Source organism: Alnus glutinosa, chromosome 13 (assembly GCF_958979055.1).
Source record: "Alnus glutinosa chromosome 13, dhAlnGlut1.1, whole genome shotgun sequence".
In the NCBI taxonomy this organism is placed as follows: Eukaryota; Viridiplantae; Streptophyta; class Magnoliopsida; order Fagales; family Betulaceae; genus Alnus; species Alnus glutinosa.
Genome location: NC_084898.1, coordinates 2,776,206 through 2,790,972, shown reverse-complemented (window position 1 = coordinate 2,790,972; position 14,767 = coordinate 2,776,206). Strand labels below are relative to the sequence as shown.

At 35.8% G+C, this 14,767-nt stretch overlaps 1 protein-coding gene across 1 annotated transcript; it reads left to right on the top strand.

Moving 5' to 3' along the window:
* The first annotated feature begins 10,630 nt into the window (after positions 1 to 10,630).
* On the top strand, positions 10,631 to 14,040 carry LOC133854612 (copper chaperone for superoxide dismutase, chloroplastic/cytosolic). The gene is made up of 6 exons (XM_062290849.1): positions 10,631 to 10,914; positions 11,009 to 11,035; positions 11,519 to 11,591; positions 11,707 to 11,841; positions 12,375 to 12,598; positions 13,511 to 14,040. The coding sequence occupies exons 1-6, from the start codon at positions 10,684 to 10,686 to the stop codon at positions 13,772 to 13,774; spliced, it is 954 nt and encodes a 317-aa protein (XP_062146833.1). The 5' UTR covers positions 10,631 to 10,683; the 3' UTR covers positions 13,775 to 14,040.
* Positions 14,041 to 14,767: the final 727 nt, after the last annotated feature.

The following is a 14,767-nucleotide window of genomic DNA, read 5'->3' as shown; positions in this document are numbered from 1 at the left end:
CAAATGTCCTATTGTAACTCGATAGTATCATTTTGTGACTCATGAATTTATACACAAGCTTTTATCCTTCTTTTTTTTAAGACTGTTAGATCTCGGTCGAATACAAAGGATAACATCTTTATTAATTCTAACGAGTGAGCGTCTCCAATGGCTTATATATATATATATCTAAATTGGTTGATCAAAAGCTTCCTTCTTCTTTTTTTCTTTTTCTTTTTTTTTTAATTTTACCTTGCCGCTTTCAAAAAACAATCATACATCTACTTATAGAAATTGTTTCTTTATCTTATTGAACTAATATTTTTAATCATTTTCTACTCATTTGTTTATAAAAAAGGGAGAAAGAGTACCGAAAGAAAAAAAAGGGGAGAGGGAGAAAGAAATGAATAAAGAAAAATAGGGATCTAGCCCCGCCTAATACCATATAATATAATAGCACTCATGCAGAGCGGTGCCCTATGTTGAACTTGTCATTATTTGTAATACCACAAATTATTATATATAGTTAATTGAGCTTTGGAATGGCTAATGGGTTTGGTAAGGTTCGTTAGGGATTATTGGAAGTAAGAATATTGACTTTTGTTACTAGCCGAACGTTCGAGTCAAACCCTTATGCCAAACGTCCAATTTTGGAAGTCCGAACGTTCGCCTGTAACCCTAGATATGAAGGGTTGATGTTGGATAACGTTCGATCGATTGTAGTATGCTACAGTCGACTGTATTGAGGTACATATGTGTGCCCATGCGTCTGGTGTGTACGTCAGACAGTACACCGATCTTTCGACCGTATGTCGGGAAAGTACAGGTGTGTACGTCAGACAGTACATCGATCGTTCGACCGAATGTCGGGAAATTAAAGTACAGGACAGGCGTGCAGACATATGTCCAAACAGTACATTGAACGTTCAATATAAAGGACGAACGTTCAACTAAAGTACACCAAACGTTCAAGAGGAAAACCAGAACATTCGATGAGACTCTAAGAACTTTTATTTTTTCACCTCAACCCTTTTGGAAATATATGGTAACTAAAGGGAAATTATTAGGATAATGATTATGGAATCAATTATAGTGCAAAAATTAAGATAGGATTTCTAAAGGGGAAGAAAGCATTGGAAAACACCGTCTTAAGAGGGAAAACATTGGATTTTCGAACTCTAAGAAGACACTCAAAAATATTGGAATGGTTACCATGACATGCATATAGAAAAGAGCTAGATTTGAAAAGTCATGTCATTTTCTAAAAGCCAAAAGCCACCATGTTTCATCAACTAATTACCCACTACCTAGATTCTCAAAACAACTCCACTTTAATGAAAAACTTTCGTTTATGCATAAGTTTTCAACTACTTATTCACCCTTGGATAAAAGCCTAATGCAATTGTCTTGATTGGAGTTAGATTACTTATGATTTCTAATGTATTTGAAACAGCTAGAAGATGCCTATTCTGGGTTGCCTCTAGTCCAAAGAATCTACTTCTTGGATTTTGTTCTTGAATAAAGTAATATTCTTGTGTGTGACTCCTTGTCAAGGAAAAGGATAACCCAATAGATGAAAAAACAGAGTTTCATCTTCATCCTCATCAACAAAACAAACGTATCACAGTGATAATACATACTAATCCTTGTGTTAGAGGAGATTGATACCTTGAGAAATTATTTAATGAGCTCATAATATACCTTGTTGAGACATCATTTAACCCAAAAGTGTAAGTCTATGAGTTTAAGCATAACTATATGATATATTAATCACTTACACTTATAACATCTTTCTAATGTGGGACTTAAACCTTTTTACACTCACACTTATATGCTCAACAATATTCCCCTCACGTGTGATTCCATCACCACATTGCTATACTCTTAGGACTGGTAAAACGGGTTGGCGTGTGTGTGACTTTCCAACCCGTTAAGGATCAACCCTGACACGATTCGTTTAGCTAAATTGGGCAGACCCCTTGACCCCGATACAATCATTTTAATAACGGGTTGACACAACACGACCCGACCTGTTATTTGATAAATTCAAAACAAACAAAAAAAATCATAAATCTACAATATAACCTTGGCTACAACATCCAATCTCTGAGGTTGAACAATATAACGATTGACGATAGATAAAAAAAATATTAAATTACTATTTATTTCAAAAGCTTAAGTTGATAGAAAGAGGTAAATTTAATCATTTAATCAGTAGGGATAATTGCACCATTGGTCCCTGTGGTTGGCCTAAATTACAAATCACTTTATGTGGTATCAACATGAATTCAGAAATCCTTGTAGTTGGCTTAATTTACAAATCGATTCTTGGAGTCAAATTCCATTAAAAAATTTGACAGATTTCGTTAAACGCCACGTCATCGCCACGACAGTATCAATAAAATGGCAACATGTGTCCATCTTTATATATATATTAATAAATAAATAAATACAACTTATTTTTTTTAAAAAAAAAAAGCCGGCAGCCACCCCTTTGCTTTTTTAAAAAAAATAAATAAATAAGTTTTATTTTTTTAATATATTTTTTTAATTAAGATGGACACATGTCACCATCTTATTGGCTGATGTGACGCTTACGTGGCATTTAACAAAATTTATCAAAAATTTTAACAGAATTTGACTCCAGAAATCGATTTGTAGATTAAGCTAACCACAAGAATCTCTGAATTCATGTTGATATCACATGGAGTGATTTGTAATTTAGGCCAACCACAAGAACCAATGGTGCAATTATTCATAATCAATACTTTAACACTCTTCCTTACGTGTGGGCTCAGACTTCCTTTTAATAGGTGAGGCCCAACACGTTGAATATTTAATTGAAATAGGAGGTAAATGACGTAGTCAAGGTTTGAACTCGGGACCTTTGGCTCTGATACCATGTTAAATTGCCACTTGTCCTAAAAGTTTAAGCTAATAGGAAGAAATAAATTGAGTGCCCCTCGCTCCACTCATTATGATGTTGCTCTTCGCATTCTGCGTTATGTCAATGGCACTTTATTTCAGGGACTTCACTTCTCCTCTCATTCATCTCTTGAGCTCCAGGCCTACTCTGATGCTGATTGGGCTGGTGATCCTACGAATTGCAGCTCAACCACAGGTTATTGTTTCTTACTTGGGACTTATTTAATTTCATGGTGGAGTAAGAAACAATCTATTGTTGCTCGATCCAGTACTGAAGCTGAATATTGTGTCCTCACTGACACTACTTCTAAACTTATTTGGCTGCGTTGGCTCTTGTCCGATATGGTTGTCTCTCCATTTGGTTGTTCTCCCATCATTTGCGATAATCGAAGTGGTATTCAAATTGCTTACAAGGATATTTTTCACGAGCGCACTAAACATATCAAGATTGATTGTCACTTCATCAGACATTATCTTTAGGATGACACTTTACATCTTCACTCCATCTCCTTTGAAGATCAACTTGCTGACATCTTTACCAAATCTCATCCACCAGGACGACTACGTGATCTTATCTCCAAACTCTAGTTGGCTATGCCCCCTAAAGCCGACCAGTTTACGACCCATGGAGACCCGCGACCCGTTTAAGCTAGACTCAAACACGACTCGTTTATGTTAACGGGTCGGAGCTCCAGACACGACACGACACTGTAATTTTTACGAATCACCCGACACGACCCGTGAAACCCGTTTAGCTTAAAATCACTTTTAAGGGAATGTGTCGCATGTTTGGTTCTCAGGTAAATGTGAGAAATGAAAAGGAATTATGGGTCTTAAAAGATCTTTGATTTTTCAGTAACTGAACCTTGTCCGAATCAGGTAAGCTGAACCAGAGCAGTGTAAGACATAAGATTCAGACATTTTCCTTTCTTTTCTCAGCAAACAAACAAAAGAAAATAGTATCCCACAAAAATTAAAGAAAAACAGTTCGATTTACATGAAAACAGTTTGAAATTCAAAACAGCACAAAGCACACAATCAAATTAAAAGGCTTTATTTTCTTTTCCTCTCTCACATTTACTCAGCAACCAATAGGCGCATATAGAAGAGAGGATTGATTTACTTACGGACCTCTGAATGCGTGCTCGATAAAATAGCTGATGCTGGAAGGAGGGTTGGAACATATTGGCAGTCAGTCATCAACGGCTCGAAACTTGAACTCCATTGAATTGCAGAGAGAGTAGTGTAGAGAGAGCGAGAAAGAAAAGGGGGGCGGCGCCGAAGGAAAAAGAAGTTAGGATTTTTTTATTTTTTTTTTTTTGTGTTTTCTCTTCTCTACCTAGTCGCCTAATCCCATTTCCTTTAAAAACAAATATTAATAATAATAATAATAATAATAATAATAATAATATAATCGTGTCTAGCGGGTCACCCGTAACATGACCCGCCAGACCGAAATAAACGGGTCAACCCGTTTATGATCCATAACCCGTTTAAGGTAAAACCAAACCCGCTAATTTCATATCGTGTTCGTGTCAGGTTGTTGAGTCATGTCAAAATTGCCAACCTTACCCTAGAGTTTGAGGGGATGTTAGAATATGATGCTTGGCATACTTGTGGTAGCAAATTTTCGTAACATTCTTAGCATATTACGAAAATATTCTCCCATTAACTACCGTATTATTTGATATTATTGTAAATATGAATATTGTATAATTTTGTAATTATGATATCTTCCTTACTTTGTATAATTACGGTATTTTCCTTATTCTTTGGTCTCATTCAAATATAAATAGGTCATTTCTTTGTACAAGAAAATTAGATTAGAAATACAAGTTTCTTTCATAATTATATTATGTTCTCTTTTTCTTAAAAAAAAAAAAAAAAAAAAAAAAAAAAAAAAAAAAGAAAAAAAAAAAAAAGAAGAAGAAAAAAAAATGGGAGAGATTTTTAGCTTTCAAAGCTAGAGAAAGTTTATTTCTTTTGTGATTCTTTAGAAAAAGCTACGGTTAAGGTTACTTTTCTGAAATTAAAATTAAAAAATAAATAAATAAAAAGTTGTAGAGAAGGCACGTTATGGATCCACACTTCTGTATCAAATCTCTTTATAAGGATCTTCTTATGATCCACACTTTCACAAGTTTAATGAAGATTTTAGCAATGCCTTCGGTATCCACTAAATGGGTCAACCTGTGGGTCAAGCGGGACAACACGTTTATGCCAAAATCTAATCCTTTAATTTTGTGCGGAGTTCGCAGATCCTTATACAGTACTCTTCCTCATACGAAATCTTCTTCTTCTTCTTCTTCTTCTTCTTTTCTTTTTTTCTTTTTTCAATCTTATGAGCCATCTCCAAGATTAATTACTTCTGGGCTATGTAAGTTTGCCCGCACCATGCACTTTTGTCCCCTACTTCAAGGGCTTTTATTTGTGTTTGTGCCATGAACTTTTGCTCCTTACTCTAAGGACTTTCGTTCGTGTTTACAACTTGCGCCTTTGTTCCTACTCTAAAAACCTTTGTACAAGCTCACGCCATGAACCTTTGTCCCTTACTCAAACGACCATCGTTCATTCTAAAGAGCCTTTTAATGAGCTCATAATATAATATGTTAAGATAAAATATCTTTCTACACTCTCACATTCACATGTATACTCAACCCCTTGTATAGATAAAGATAAGAACAAGTGTCGTTCTATTGTAGAGTTTCAGTTTAATTAGTTGAAATTGCAAATATGTTTATCTCTAGCTTGTAGTACGTTCATATATAAACGAAATACAAATCCCCTCATCAAAGCGATGAGGAAAACAATTCTACAAACACATATCTTGCATTACTTTATATGGTATATATATATATATAAAAGCTTACCTTGACCAACAACATGGCTTCCTCCTCTACAAAGATCTCCTCTAGCTTCATCTATCTCTCCTTCGTGCTCAACAACTGTATGATTTTGTTGATGGCACCAAAACTATCCCTCCCCAAACCATTATTTCCACTGATGCCAATGGCAAAGAGACTGTCAACCAACATGCACTTCATGCATGTCCCTGATTTAGTCTCTCTCTTGAGTCTTCAGTTGCCCAAGTAGTCGGGCTTCAAAAGTCCCTTGAACTAATTTACGGTCATCTTCTAAGCCATGAACAGCGCCTTGAGAATTACCACAACTCGGCGGTGGATATCTCTGTCTCTGTTGCAAATTATGTTTCCAAACACGTACATAACGTGTGCATTACTTTATACTCATTTTATAAAATCTTATTGAGAGCCCATTCTATAAGGATGGGCTGTAAAAGTGATGTTTTACAGCTTCTAATAAAGAGTTGGCACATCATTTAAAAAGATTAAATACAGTAAACATGAGAGCACCGAATCTTATTAAAAAAAACTTTCCAGTTTTTCCCTTCAAGAGCCCCACCAGCTAGCCCTTAAATCCCACCACCTCCTCTCCGCCCAAGGCACTGCCGGAGGCCACCACCATCATCTTCCTCAAGCTTTTTATATTTTATTTTTTAATCACACCACAAATAGAACTCTAGAAGCCACATATATGTTTAAGGGGAAGGGATCTTAATTCATAGTCATGCTTGAAACCTCGAAAGCGCCCAGTCTTTGTGAACTTTATCTTTCTCTCACTCTCTCATGTTTAAGGGGAAGGGATCTTAATTCATAGTCATGCTTGAAACCTCGAAAGCGCCCACTCTTTGTGAACTTTATCTTTCTCTCACTCTCTCCGTGGTTATGTCACACAGTGACTTCCTTTCTTGAATCCCATCAAGAACCGTTGGTTTTTCTTTCTTGATTGGATCGGGACTATCTCTAGTCTTTCTTTATCAAATCACACCTGTGGATTCCACCGGAACAATGAGGATAGAAGATAGAGTTTCGGGGCGAGAGAGAGAGCCCATGCATGCCTTGGAGATCAACTTGATCTCAGCGAATAATCTCAAACCCCCATTGATACAGATCTGGCCGTTTTTTGCAAAACCAGCACAGATCCGACCTTTTTTGACCAAACCGGCACAGATCCGGCAGTGACTCCGTGTGTGTGTTCAAAATTTTCTCTATGATGAAATCTTATATTGTAATGAGACTATATATCAATGACTGCTTTGAAAGCAGCAGATGCAAAGATGAATTCTCATTACAGCTTTTCGTTTGCAATTCCGTGTGTGTGTTCAACCTTTTCTTCAAACACCCAGTAGATGATACGATACAATCAAAGGATTCCGGCGGCAGCGTTGGCTGTTGGCTGGGAGAGGTGCAGTGGTTTGTGGGTTGGCTCATTAAGAGGAAATAAGAAAAGTGATCATCCGGTGTTTTAAGCTCTAATGTATTCAGTGTCTTTTAAATGATGTATCAAATTCTTATTAAAGGCTATAAAAGTACTGTTTTTACAGATGGTCCTAATTAAAGGTTTTCTCAATCTTATCTTATTTTCGTTGTGCATGTTAAAATCACCAAAAATTTGTTTTTCTATGATTAGTATCACCTATTTCTATAATTGTTATCAAAGCTCTATGGTTCTTCTATCGATCTTTCGTCAAAACCCAAAGGGATTGGGTGGTTACAACTTGGCTTAGGATCGGACAGTGTTTGTTAATAAGAAGGATGATTATCAAGAAGGTTTTAGCTTCACGTTTAGCACGCGGAATGACTGTTATTAGAAAAATAAATAGTTATTACTAAAATTAGAATGACATGTAATGGAGTAGCTATTACTATTTATTAGTTTGGTTATTTTTTTTATTTTATTTTTTGATTAAGTAGGGGAAAAGGGGAAATAGAAAATGAAAAGGAGTCCAACACATCGAAAATTATTACGAGGAGAGTAGTATACGACACAGTCTTACAAGAGCACTAAATGTCCATATTAATTAAATTTAGCTAATATTGCCCGGCCCTGCGGCTATACATATCAGGGTTGTTCCCAGAAATTATCCTGCCAAATCATCTATCGAAATATATGGTGAATATATATATTAAGACATAGGTCATAGGTTGGAAGAAAGCATATCGATAAAGGTAGTGAAAATCGAGGAGTGTGGATGATAAAGGTCAATGAATGGAAATGTGGCATCCACAAACCCAAAGAAAAAGACAGAAAAAGATAAACACCAGTATAAAAAGGCAGGTGGGGTGACATCGGGTTAGAGCACTAGCAGCAGATTTTTAATCATTTTTTCTATATTTAGGGAACAAAACTATTTTTTGCTTCCCTATAAAAAAATACCCCACAATAGATTCCCTTACCTTTCCCTATATCAATTAAATATTATTTTTTTACTCTTATTTTATTATTTTTCTCTCTTTCCTACTTTTTCTCTCTTTCCTATATCAATTAATTATACTTCTTTTATATTAAAATAATACATAGGGAAGGAATAGTAGACATGTATACATTGGGAATCACTATTCATTCCCAACCCCATCATCTAAATATAGGGCATCTACTGTGGGAGGTTTTTTTATGTTTTCATAAAATTTTCTCTAAATATAGGGAAGGGAACCGATATATGGTAACTGCTACTAATGCTCTTAGAGCACTAGCAGCAGTTACCCAACTATTTTCTCTAAATTAGGAAAAATTTAGGGAATCAAACCAGTTTTTCTTTCCATATACAAATACACTTTACAACAGCTTCTCTTTATCTTTCCCTATATATTAAAATAACATTTTCTATCTATTATTATTATTTTTTTTACTTTATTCTAGAAACATCTTTTATTATTTTTTCTCGATTTTTCTCTCGTCAACATCCTTCTTCTTCAAGAAGCTGCTGCACCCTTCACTGGATAACTATTTGGTAAAAGAGTCCGTTCATGGTAGAAGTCCTTCCTTTCAACTAAAGGACTATCCAATTCACTCGGTCCATAATCCATTCTAGAAGACACACAGGGAAAGAAAGAGAGAGAGAGAGAGAGAGAGAGAGAGAGAGAGAGAGAGAGAGAGAAACCCCAGGAAACCCCACATATATGTACGTTATGCAACGGTAGGCTACGGAAATTAAAATACTTGTGAAAAAGGCCAGAAATGAAGATGTCTGGTAGTGGTGGAGCCTCAAAGATTCTCATCCCTCTCTCTACTTGCTTTGCTTTTGGTCTCTACGAAATCAATTTTTCCTTTCCCCTCTCGATTTCCCCCAGAAACAGACAGTCCCTTGATTAATGTCCTTGTATTTAGCCTCCACTAAGAGTGCCGACTCTGCCCCTCGCCACCGGTAAAAATGACGTAGTCCTGGGCTGCAGAGGATTCCGAAGCCGTCGAAGATTTGTGGCCTCCGAAAACTTCATCGGGTGGCACTGGAGATGTGAGAGGAGAGAGGAGAGAGGACATCTTTTTTTTAAGATAAAATAATCTATTGGGTAGCACTGTAGCTACCCAAGCAGGTCCATGGAAAATAAGGAAGTTGCTGTGGTTTGGTTTTTGCAACTTTTTTCAAAATTTTCCCTATTTTAGGGAAGGGAACTACATATAGGACATCTGCTACTAGTGCTCTTAGAGGATGGAGAGCATGGAAGAGCATAAGTTCTTCCCTCCTCCCTAGCCCAAAGCTATTCTTTTCTTCTTCTTTTTTTATTTATTTTTTTTTCATAGGGTTGTTTTCTATGGAGAGAACAGCTAACCCTAGTATGTTTTCAACCCTCTTTTTGTTTCTTTCTATTTTAAGCAATAACAAAAAAAGAGGTACATTAAGGAGGCCAGGGTCATGCCTATTTTCGATCTAGATAATCCTAATTAGAGGAAGAGATGTATATATGGGGCATGCACTTGCCCAATTACATTTGGGATGATGTTCATTGTGCAAGGTAATATCCCCTTGTTGGCACATCAGTTTACTTTTTGTGTTGTCCCACAGCTTGAATCTTGAAAGTATTTTGGGGATATCTACTTTAATGATGGGCTTTATATTTCAACCACTGGATACTAACCGATTCTGGATGAGAGTCTCCAAATATTGCATTATTCAGGCTGGCTAGCCTATTGGCTCATTGCTTCCTTTAAGTCTTTTTTCTTTTTCTTTTTTTAGATGACTTTCTTTAAGTCATTATACTACTGTATATTATCTTCTTAACAAATTTTAATTAACTTGAAAAGTTTAGAAAAAACAACATTTATCTTAACACTAACGTCAAAGTTTTAGTCTAAATTGAGTCGGAAAAATTTTTTTAACTCAATTTATCATATTGACATATGTTTTTATATATAACACGTAATTCTCTTATGCATGCATTAATAATTTAATTCTATTTGTTCAAAATAATAATAATTTAATTCTATTAAAAATATATGTGAGAACAAAGATGGAGCTAGAGAAGGGCCTAGTGGGGTCATGGCTCCCTCTAGCCCCATCCACACAAAATATATATATATATATATATATATATTTCTTAAAAATGTCTTTTTTAGCTTTTAAATTTGTTAAAAAGAAACATTTTAAGCCTCTTTTTTTCTTTACTTTGGCCCCTAAAAAAAATTAAAATACTGTTTGACAGACATAAAGTAAAATTTTTATAAAGAATTAATTTTAGATCGTTGAAAAATTATAAGTTGAAAAATGGCTTTACATATATGTTCCTTGGAAATGCTTCTTTGTTTTTTGTTTTAAACTTTTTTTTTTTTTTATCATTGATTTTAAATTAAAAAAAAAAAAAAAAAAAAAAAAAAAAAAAAAAACCATGGATTCATCTAGAGGAAAGTGACACAACGGCGAGCCAAACTAACATAAACAAGAAAAGTGAAGTGAATCTAAAACGAGGAGCTGAGAATAAAAGCATGGCATTTCTCAGGTCAGTGGCCACAACAACCACTGCCATAGCAGCCTTTGCTCTCTCCTCTACCTCTTCCTCTCAATCTTCTCAGTTCCCCAAAACCAAAAACCTCTCCTTTTCCTCCCCACCAACAAACCCAACCCCAACTCGGTTTGGCCTCGTCAAGAGTTTCGCTGACAAGCCCTCGGTTCTCCACATGGACGCCCCCACATCTGACCTCAAAGCCACCTCTCAGGTTCGCTATTCTTTGCAACCCATTTCTTCTTTTCCTTTCTATATTAATGGGTTTCAATCAGATTTTTAAAATTGCTTAATTTTTTAATCCTCAGGGTGATGCTGTCTTGCCAGAGCTACTGGTAAGTTTTTTTTTTTTTTTTTTCCTGTTAATATAATTGTTTTTGTTTTCATATAAGTACGATATTGCTCCTGGTATTTGTTGATTTTTTTCATAGATTTTCTATTTATTTTGTTTTCTTGGGGATTGAGATGGTTATTAAAATTGAGTTTTCCTTTTGGATGATATTAAGATTGATGCTAGGAAACCCTATATTTTCTTTCCTGAATATGCCATGATTTTCTTCTATATATTGGTTGTAGATGCCTTATGGCAATTCATTGAAGAAGGATTTCAGCCAATTACTATAAGCAATTTGTGGAGGCCCGACCCCCTCGAAGCGGTCAACTCTTTCTATTTCTGCTTTTTCTTTTGTTTTCTCTGACATGGTGATGGAAATTAAGTGATTATGTTGTATTTTTTTCTTTTTAGATGAATGAAATTTTCATCTAAAATTAAGTGATTATGTTGGAAGTGTTAAACTTTGGTATTGATTTGGTATCAGACAGAGTACATGGTGGATATGAAATGTGAGGGTTGTGTCAACGCTGTCAAGAATAAGTTACAGGCTGTTAATGGTAGGTAATATGAACTAGTATTTAATTTTCTCAGTAGTCTTCTTGTTTTTGGTTTCCTCTTCGCCTTATTCAGGTTTATGATATGTTCTTTGACCTTCTGGTGAATTAATTATAGGGATAAAAAATGTTGAGGTGGACTTGAGCAATCAAGTGGTGAGGATTCTTGGTTCAACGCCTGTGAAGACCATGACTGAAGCTTTAGAGCAGACGGGCCGAAAAGCCCGATTAATTGGGCAAGGGGTTCCTGAAGGTTGCAACTCTAATCTTAATTAAGGTTTTTGTTTTTTTTTGTTTTTGTTTTTTTTTTTCAAATTCAACTTGCTTCTTGATATGAATACTGCTCTGCTTGGTGTCGTTCTTTTTGTTAATAATTTAGCTGGGCATGTTAACTATGTCATGCGTCGTCATCTGCCTTCTAATGCCTTTTCTCCACCTTAAGAAAGTTACCTTGTTTGTTTAAACTTTAAAACCGAAGTAAATCACCATTAAAAAGGCATCTTATACTGTATCCTCTCTTCATGAACACATAGCAACTAATAGCCTGTTTGTTTTATCTGCAATGATTTCTAGTTGTTTTATCATGACGATTCAACGACGCTTTTTTTTTTTTGTAAGTAAAAGTTTGTTATATATTAACGACGCTTTTAATCTTAGTTTCCTACAATTGCAGGATGAACTTGCACTTCAGAAGTGATATTATATTAATTTCTCTTTGTTATGGCTTTTGGGTGTCTTCTCGAAAAATTATTGAAGTTTCTGAAGTATATATCCTTGCTTTTACAGATTTTTTAATTTCTGCTGCTGTTGCGGAATTCAAAGGTCCAGAGATTTTTGGCGTGGCTCGCTTGGCTCAGGTGAATATGGAATTGGCTAGGATTGAAGCCAACTTTAGTGGGTTGTCTCCTGGAAAACATGGTTGGTCTATTAATGAATTTGGAGATCTGACAAGAGGTGGAGCAAGCACTGGAAAAGTGTTTAATCCAGAAAATGGAGGAAAAGCAGAAAAGGTTTGCTCTCTATTTTCTTTTTCTTTTTTTTTTCCCTCTTTCCCAACACTTGCCTTCTCCAAATTGTTACTTTGTGATCATCACCAAGCACTGGTAAGTACTAATCTCACTTTACCAACCATCAAATGACTATATTTGGTTTAACTGATTGTATTGCTTGATTAGTGCATATAGCTTAATGGCCTACAACTATATCCTACTATGTAAAGGGCACAATTATGTGTCTGCAGGTGATGGCGATCAAACTATGATCTTTGTGTTTATGTTAATTTACTGGTTTCTGTAGAAGTATTACCGTACAGAAACAAAATTTATGGAGTCATGTTGGATTCATAGACACCGTCTTGCACAGTTCATATTCCTTAATATCTTTGGGGAAACATACTAATCAGTCAGGGTCTATGCTGGTAAAGAGCAATGGTATGTAGTTTAGATTTAATTACTTGATTGATTAAAGGGTTATGCTGTGACAGCTTCCCATACAATAGACACAACAAAAGTCACCACTATAATTTACCCTCTTTTCCCCATCTTTTGTGCGCTTCTGAGATGCTATGTATGTAAAGCAATCTGTAACACTTGAAGACGAGCGTACTGCTGAATTTGCTAAGGATTTGGGAGGTTCAATCTAGACCTCATCTGTCATAGATGGCCTTCTAAAGATTGAAAATGTCCTAAATAGCCCATTCACTGATCTTTTCTACCACAACTGAAAACGAGTAAATCTGCAACTATTGAGTACGAAAAACTGTAAATGCCCAACCCTAACTTACCAAAAAGAAGAAAAGATTGCATCCTCAACTAACCAAATACAATAGAACCTGATGCCCAATTTAATAATGATGACAAAATCCCTCTCTTTATGATCATGTTATGATGGCATTTGTAATTGATGTTTCTTACTTTTTTCAGCCGCTTGGCGACCTGGGAACATTATATGCTGATGAGAAAGGTGAGGCCTTCTTCTCAGGCATCAAAGAGAAGCTGAGGATTGCAGATCTCATTGGGCGATCTATAGTGATACATGGAACTGAAGATAAATCAGATCCAGGCTTAACAGCTGCAGTAATTGCTAGAAGTGCCGGGGTTGGTGAGAACTACAAAAAGATCTGTACTTGTGATGGAACCACCATATGGGAATCAAGTGACACAGATTTTGCAATCAGCAAGGTTTGAAATCACAAGTAAAACCCTACACATACTTCAGCTAAATATCATAGGCGCCTCAGACTCCTGGTGAAGAGATTGTAGTTTTCATAATCTTGTGTGTTCTAATAATTGGAAGTTTTTGTCTGTAAGAAACAAAGACAGCATTACATCTACTGAATGATAAGAGCACAAGGCCTCTTCTTTTGTAGTCTCAGTTATGGGCAAGCTGCTGAAATAGGGCTATGGCGCATTCACATTTGGTGAAGTACTTGGATCTAGATCTTGTTTACTTCGGAAGCTTGTTTACCTTAATCTTCTTTCCCCTTTTCTTAGGTTGTTAAAATTAGGGTCTGAACAATTCGGCACGATCGCCAACCACACGTCACCTTCTCTCTGTCAAGACAGTACTGGCTACAATGATCTTCAATTTATAATACCTCTTCTATGGAGGACTGCAAGTGAGATCCTAGCCCCCCTCAAATCCAACTGTGGTACACAGTCGGAGCTTCTGATATTTGGGTCAGTCAGGTTGCAATTCTAATGCTTTGAGTGTGTTTGAGCGATTGATTTATGTAAATACTCCCTCAAGTAGAAGTGAAAGAGAGTTTGACCTCAATCCTATAAAGCACGTTAATGGGAGATTTGAGCCCCAAGCATTAATGAGGAGAAATGAGCACATAACCGCTAGGTCCCCAGCTCTGTTGTAGTGTTGAAATATCGGATGCTTGCATTTATATCCATTATTCATTAAAAAAAAAAAAATTTGAGAAATTTTCAAGAAAGCCTATTAAGCCCAACATGCTCTTGAAAACCAGCTTGTAGGGAGATGGTGCTCAAGAGTATTTTATACACCGATTAAAATTATACATCAATCATGTGAGACATTTAAGATTATAACATGCCACTACACTTTACAGTCGATGTTCAACGGTCCATCCTATCAACACTGACATGATGGTAACCATTTCTTTTTTGGCAACTTGACTCACCTATCAGTATTCAATGATTTAACATTATCCT